The sequence below is a fragment of the Oncorhynchus gorbuscha genome, linkage group LG04, assembly GCF_021184085.1.
Source record: "Oncorhynchus gorbuscha isolate QuinsamMale2020 ecotype Even-year linkage group LG04, OgorEven_v1.0, whole genome shotgun sequence".
Lineage (NCBI taxonomy): Eukaryota > Metazoa > Chordata > Actinopteri > Salmoniformes > Salmonidae > Oncorhynchus > Oncorhynchus gorbuscha.
In genome coordinates this window covers 45403317-45411182 of record NC_060176.1, presented here as the reverse complement: position 1 = coordinate 45411182, position 7866 = coordinate 45403317, and the positions used below count along the sequence as shown (strand labels likewise).

General features: G+C 46.6%; 1 protein-coding gene across 2 annotated transcripts in view; it reads right to left on the bottom strand.

Moving 5' to 3' along the window:
- Window positions 1–420: 420 nt before the first annotated feature.
- The window catches only part of loxl2b (lysyl oxidase-like 2b), a 76290-nt gene continuing 68844 nt past the window's right edge, over window positions 421–7866 (bottom strand). For both annotated transcript variants that reach the window (XM_046346905.1, XM_046346906.1), the window contains exons 9-14: window positions 7289–7454; window positions 6733–6973; window positions 5970–6085; window positions 5421–5557; window positions 4986–5097; window positions 421–2089 (exon numbers count right to left, since the gene is read on the bottom strand). In XM_046346905.1, the coding sequence (XP_046202861.1) occupies window positions 2019–2089; window positions 4986–5097; window positions 5421–5557; window positions 5970–6085; window positions 6733–6973; window positions 7289–7454 (843 nt within the window). In that variant the 3' untranslated portion in view covers window positions 421–2018. The remainder of the gene's footprint in view (window positions 2090–4985; window positions 5098–5420; window positions 5558–5969; window positions 6086–6732; window positions 6974–7288; window positions 7455–7866) is intronic.

The following is a 7866-nucleotide window of genomic DNA, read 5'->3' as shown; positions in this document are numbered from 1 at the left end:
GAGCACAGAATTGCACGTCATGCAATGCACTGTTCACCATCCAACTCTGCACGTGACGCACGCTGGTTTGGTGCTTGTCCACTGGGCAATGTAGTTAACAAAATAATATAACAATTACAATATACAATATAATATTTCGAACAATGTACCTGATAGAAACAGCACAAAATTGCACGTCATGTACATTTGTGCAAAATTGCACGTTCCAACTAGTATTAGCTGGAATTCTCTACAACAAAATGCATAACAAATATGCACCAAAAAACTGGGGGATTTTTCCCGTTGGTTCCAGGATTCAAACTGGCAACCCTCCAGTTGCTGGCTCGGCTCTCTAGCCTGCCGCCCCCTGACATGTGTGATGAAGGTGTCATTAGGCCTAATTTAAATGTATAGATCTGAAAATACAACTGACAACTTAGATTTGTTTGCTCATTAAATCTTACCTTTTAATATAGTTAACAAAGAAAATTATGGATTTAAACACTCCAATCAAGTATACAGTTAGCATACATAACATACTTTAGCGATTCAGCTGTCACTGTACTGTACCCTCATAAAACAGAGGATGACAGTTGGGTAGCACCATTATAAAAAGTACAACAAAATAATGAGTCACTCGCACACACATTATTGTAAAAGAAGAAAAAACAAAGAAAAGAAAATCGATTTAAAATCCCTGACTTTTACAACAATAAGTTACTTATGATGTTTGCCGGAAAATATGAGATTGTTCATGAACGTCGAAAAGGAAACAAACAAAAAAACATGTATTTTCTCACTATAAGGCACTGAGGGGGATTAGTTGTATCCCTCCATTTTAACTACCGTACCACCACCACTCTGTTGTGGTGTGGAGCAGACTAATGTCTGCTATTTGGTCACAGTTTTTACAATGGAAAAGGAACTTTTCAGGCACTTGGGACTGGTACTGGTTTTATTACAGGTGTCAGAGTGAGAGAGCGCCACAGAATAACTTCAAATAGAGCATGTTGAGCATACTGATGACATCTGAGGGAGTACCCTGTACCACAGCTGAAAAGATTGGTGAGGGTAACAACACTGCACTTCAAAATGATGTTGTCTAAATTTCCCAAGGAAGAGGAAATCGAATAAATTATTAAATCAACTTGCTGCACAATTCTAAGTGAGAAAAAAGGCACAGGTCATCTCTTGGAATAAGACTGTTTGTTAAACATTTCCCAACAGCAATGCACTTACTGGCAGTTAGTTATTGCATCCTATTATGGTATTGTACTGTACTGTATCCTCAATAAGCATCTTCATTAAGCTACTCAGAGAGTAGCCTACATGAGGCACCTACTGCATAAAGCCATTACAAACTATTATTAGCTAATGATCAATAAAGTCTGTAGTGTTCCCAAATATGCCTTTGTTCATAGTCCAAGAGAGATAATTATTTGTCAGAGATATCCAAACTCCGGGAAAATGACCTTTTGAATTAACGTTTTATCATATTTAAAAAAAAAAAAGTTTTTTAAATAAAGTTCCCAGAATTCCCTTTTATAATGCACTAATTTTGTCCAGGGCCCAAACATAGTGCACTATATAGGGAATAGGGTGCCATATGAGTCTCATCATCACCTCTAGTGGGGAGCAGTGGGGGATGTACATTTCATGTCTCCAACCCAAGCGTGACAGAGAAACTCTCAGTCCCGTATTGACCTCAACCAGAGAGCTGGGACTGGGAGAGGCTACCTGGCTACCCGGGAAGACACAAGGATACATCAAATGGTCTGCCTAAGAAGGAGAGGGGATGTCTGCAAGAGGTGGGCAGTGGGTTGCTTCTTTAGGCATAACCAATGAGTGCTGTCTATACACTGTGGCACTCCCCACTAGGAGGGTTCATAACAGCTGTAGGCGTGTATTGGCAACACAATAAAACAGTTATCCTGGATTGCTGACTGGGAGGAAAAGACAGGGGGAGAGAGAGAGGGGTTTGGGGGCTTTTTGGCAGTCTCTCTGTGGTGGTGATGATTCTGTTCTCCTCTTTCATCCTTTTATCTGTGTATAACCTGGTTGTTCAGTAGCCCAGGGAAGGACTCCTCAGTCTCAGTGCTTAACGAACCACCTGGACACAGGAAAGGAGACAAATGTTCACCCAGTGTTACAATTCCAAATGTCACAACACTCTTAACGCCTTACCCTTTCAAACCAAAGTTCGTCAGACGTCTAAATGTCAAGATGAACGCAAGTCCCACTGTTGTATCTAGCTTAGCTGTAAAAGAACGCACGTCGGCGCGGTTTCACATTGTACGCTTTGTGACATGTGCCACTCATTCTGACAACCCATTCATACGTAAAGCAGCACACGGTCTTAAACCATAACAACCCACACTCTGACGTGCGGCACGTCGTACCAGACATAACAATTCCCCCTCCCCCTCTTTCCAAAACCAGGGACTGGTACCGACGAAAAATGTCCATAGAACCTAGAGTGATACCTGTAAGAAAGAAACATTAACCCTTAAAACGGAAGAGGTAAACAACGACTCTCCAAACTAGACACTTCAGTCCATTAACCTGGAGGTTGGCGAAGACACCGAATGGAGCCTAAGAGGGAATGGAGGTTAAGTAGCCCTCCAGATGAGCGGGGCGAGTTCGTGCCCGCATAGGCCGTTCTTCAGCCGCCACCGCTTGTGGCTCTGGCCCTTCGGGAGCCCACAGAGGCTGGGAATCAGGTGGTAGTAGTGGAGGTCCATTAGGTGGTGTCTCTGTTTGCCTTGTTGAAACCCTGTTTCATTGTTCTTTGGTACCTGCCTGCTTTGCTTGGATGCGCCTAGTCGCCGGTGCTGCTACGCTCTGTGTTCTGAGTCTGTCCAGTGTCAGTTCCATCTCACGACCAAGCATGAGAGATCCCGGGGAGTCCTGTGTTGTTGTGTGTTTGGTTGCTCTGTAGCGCATGAGAGATTGGGTCAAGGCAGTAGAGAACGTGCACCCCTAGACCAGGTGCGCTCTGATGCCGTTCTACAGCGTTTGGTTGAAACATTCCACCCCTTCTTTAGCTTGTTGGTTGTAGTAGGCCGTGCAGATGTGTTTGATTCCCTTATCATATTGCGGAGATAGGAGGAGAACTCGACAGTTAGTTGGAGCCCATTGTCCTTGGTGAGGGTGAGGGGTAGGCCCCACCTTGTGAACAGGCTGTCTAGGATGTCCATGATGGCCTGTGCTGTGACAGTTCCGACAGGAAGCACTTCTGGCCACTGAGTTCATACGCCACCACCAGGAAGCGCTGATGGTGAGGGACTGTGTGCCCATGGACCTCGCAACAGATGTCCAGGGGCGGGGAGGCCATGCGAGAGGCTGCAGGGGGGGGGGGGTTGGGCGGACCTTCCTGTTTTCCCACTGAGGAGGCATGCAGCACAATCCCTAAACAGGGCTTCAATGTCGTGGTCAATGCCTGGCCACCACTCAAGGTCTCGACTCCTTCACTATGCCCAAGTGACCTTTGTGGGCTATGGATAGAACACGCGCATGCAGGCTACTCGGGACCACAATGCACAACCCTCGAGAGCCACAGACGTCTTCCCAGCAAGAAGGTTTGTGCTTCACCCTGGCAAAAGGCACCAGCTCTTCCGGCACACGTGCTGGCCATCCAGTGCGTATGTAGGTGTGCAGGGTAGACAGTGTGAGGTCCTGTTCCGATGCTTGCTTCAGTTCCTCCAGTTCAGTTCTCAGTTCCTGACACGGCTGGCTGAAGGGGAGCGTAGAGCATTTGTACGAGCTCTGACAATCGGAGTAGGAGTGTCAATTGAGCGTCAGAGGAGGTCTGCAACCATGTTATCCCTCCCCAGAGAGAACTTCAGCTGATAGTCATACTGTCTGAGGCGGTTGGCCCATCTGTGCAGCCGAAGTGGCTTGTGGCCAGTTCCTGAGGCTCACAGTAGCGCCGTGAGAGACTGGAGGTCAGTTCGGAGGGTGAACAGCCGGACGTATAGGTAGAGGTACCACCTTGCGCACGCCCAGACACAGGCCAGTGCTTCTCGTTTGACCACAGAGTACCGTTACTTAGTGGGGCTCAGGGCCCTCGAAGCAAAGGCGATGGGCCTCTCAATGCCATTCTGCAGCTGTGTGAGGACAGCTCCTAGTGCTCCAGCTGAGGCTTCACAGGTGGCAATGGTGGGGCAGACAGGGTCAAAGTGAGCTAAGACTGGGGCTGTGGTGAGCTGGCTCTTCAGTGAGCGGACCGCGTCTGAGCAGGCCCGTGTTCAGTCCCATGGCTCGTCCTTCTTGAGGAGCTGGCGAAGGGGCGCTGTGGTCTGAGAGTAGTGGGGCAGAAACCGGAGGTACTAGGCTGTCATGACCAAGAATGAGGCCACCTGAGAGGCTGAGGTAGGTTCTGAGAGGCTGAGGTAGGTTCTGAGAGGCTGAGGTAGGTTCTGAGAGGCTGAGGTAGGTTCTGAGAGGCTGAGGTAGGTTCTGAGAGGCTGAGGTAGGTTCTGAGAGGCTGAGGTAGGTTCTGAGAGGCTGAGGTAGGTTCTGGGATGCAGTGGACGACTTCAATGTTCGATATGAGTGGGCCAATGCCTTTGGCCGACAGGCGGACTCCCACAAACTCAACGGCTGGAGCTGTAAAGGTGCACTTTTCGCCGTTCAGGGCCAGGTTGTTTCACAGTAGAGGACTGAATACATCACTCTGACATTTTATGACAAGTGCCACTCATTCTGACAACCCATTCATACCGAAAGCAGCACACTGTGGTAAGCCATTACAACATACAGTAACATACATAACACCCACGACAGCAGTTGTGTAGATCCAACAACTGCGTATGCCTCCACCAAAAATGAATGGCATATAGCTGGGTCAATATATCTTGACATTAGTCTACTTCTGAAAACATCTAACTTTCATTTATGAGTGAAATGATCTTTTAATTCAAGCAGGGTGGTGGAACAATGCAGTAACACAGAATGTCTGATGTAAGACAGTCGCTCTAGCAATGCTTGGTGCACCATTGCCTCACCATTATGACAGCTGTACATCCATATACGGTGGCCGTCGTATCTGCATCTGCACTTCATGAAGTTATTGGAGTAGTCGGACTCAGGCACCTCATAGTTAGGGTTGATAACAACCTGTGGGACAGAGGCAAATGCTGTGAGTGGCCATATTGACAATCTAAAAAGTGTCTGGCAGAGACAACAAGTCCAACATGGAGATGACGAGGAAGCCAATCCAACTCTACAACTAACAAAATACATAGTTTGCATACTACATGAAAACCTCAATCGATAACATAGAATAATAGTGGTGGCATGACTTTGGTTACGGCCAAAATGGCACCCTATTCCCTGTAGTGCACTACTTTTGACCAGAGCCCTATCAAAAGTAGTGCACTATATGGGGAATAGGTTGCCATTTGGGAGTTTTACAGCATGTAACCAGCAAAGTCACTTACCTGGAATATGTAATCTCCGGGCTTAATGTCTGTGATGTCGATCCACTGGCAGTCAATATCATGTCTGTACGTATCCCAGCAGCCCACAGTGATGCCTTGTTCCCCAAAGTTGGCACACTCATATCTTTTCTCAATACCTGCCAAAGTTATAATCAATCAAAGACAAACAGGTAAGCACATACTTTTGCACGATGGATGCTTTTGTGAGTGACAGTTGGGCTATTGCTCAGAGTTGGATGGATATAGACTGTATTATATTCCGCTTGGAGTGAGGAACACCGAGTAGACGAGGGCTTTCCACACTACTGAGCTGAACAGAGCGTAGCCAAACCTACTGAAAATGCCTATTTATACACATCTGCCATAGTTACTGGAACCAGGCTGAAAGGAACGACACAGTTTGGTTCAGGTTGGCATAATAGTGTAAAAAAGGGTCAAAGGTTGCCGGAGGGTGGCATGAATGGGGAAGTTGCATGGCCTCTGTCAAAATTAGTGCACTGGGGAATAGGGTGCCATTTGGGATGCACACCTGTCTCTCCAAGCTCTTACCCTCTTCACATTCGGTGTCCTCCAGACAGAAGCTGGCCTTGTGTCCCTCTGCCACCTTGGTGCCGTTGAGGCTGAGCAGGTCGTAGTGGGTGAACACCTCCATGCTGTGATAATGGCTGGACACAGAGAGAGACACGTTTATTCAACTAACCTCTAGTTTGCAATCGCCGAGCAATCGCCGAGCAATCACAGTGAGGCGCCTAGTATATTCTCTCTGGAGCAGATAGGTTTTCATACAAGAGCTCGAGACACTGTTGAAACACATGGCACCAAGGCCAAAGAAACCAAAAATAAACATTTATTTTAAAAATGGTATATATTTAGTGATTCTATGTACAATCCCACAGGGCCGTTGGCAGGAGGCTGATTGGAGCGCCACTGCATGCTGTCATGTTTTGGCCACCTGAGGATAAACCAAGGGTTTGATGTGTGCAGAGCTGGTGACTGTGTGAAGCTGCCAACATTGCACAGTTCATCCAATGCCTTGACCACAAGCATCTGAGACGTTTCAGTCCCTGGTCCAATTACAGGGCAGAGAACTTATGGAAATGGAAAACGTTCAGTGGAACTTTCTCTAAACATATGTTTTTTTTGTTGTTGCTTCTGACAGTTATTTCCAAACAGTGTTAAAATAACCAATCCTGTCGAGCGACACAACTGTGAGGTTAATAAATCACCAATTTAAACAAAAAAAAAAAAAAGGAAATGATCGTACAATTTCACAGACAGACAAACAGACAGGAAAATCCATGGAGCTACTTGCCTGTGGCAGTCATGCCACACCCAGGAGTGGCGTTCAGCCTTGGGACGGAAGTCAGACTGCCCGTTGTTGTGGATCTGAGAGGAGAAGCGCAGCAGGCGGCGGTGAGAGGCGGCAGGGGTCTCACTGGAGGTGGTGGATAGGCAGTTCTCCTCATAGGCACACTGCAGCATGAACATGGGCCTGTCCTCCATATAGGTGGTCTGCTCCACTATCTGGGGGTTCAGCACCAGGTCAGGGGCAGCTGAGGGGAGAGCAGGGAGTTGTGGCAGTTACAGGTTCGAAATCAGACCATACTTTATCCTCACAATTTACTGTAACGTGTCGTCCTGCTGACTACGGAAATTACAATGTTACAGATCCGCACTCACAAGATTGAAAGATGAGATTGCAGGTAGGATGAGCCTGAAGGATGCTTATAATAGCCATTAAGTCATAGTAGGCCAGGCGGGACAAATGCATGTTTAAGCATGCAAGCAATCATCCTCTTTCAATGCAAGACATCTAGTCCAGGCAGACGACTGTCTGTGAGGAAAAGACAGTATGAGTTCCCTCTTACTCTCTGAGCAGGAGACTCCGGCAGCATTGCGTCCCCCTCCTTTAGGACAGGTAAGATGAGCTCCATGGTGCAGGCACTGGGAAAGGGACATCTCAGTGCCAGAACATCGCACTCCACTCATCACCACAGGGTCAGCACTCACCTCCCCTGGCCAGTACCACGTCTCCTACAGGACGGGAACACAGCATGATAGCAGTCATTGAGTGATTGAGATCAGACAGAGAATTTGTGGAATTTTGTCATAGGTTGTGTTTGCTATGCTAATATATTATTATATTTATATGTTCAAATAAGTCGTTGGATAATTCAAGAGTACATGTATGTAGATACCAGTAAGTGTAAATGAGTTGAAAAATGTACCGGTAGTATTCACATTCACTATGGATTCAACATTAAAGCTGATCTACCCCCTAAATTAAAAACTTGTTTTTTTATATATAAATATATATTTATTTTTGTACCACAAGAGGGGGCAACCTGTTCATTATCTCTCTAGCTATGCATTAGTGGCACTGTTCCTTGGCTTAGTTCTTCATTTATCCCTGAAGTGTAGCCATCACAAACATTAAAACCAACTA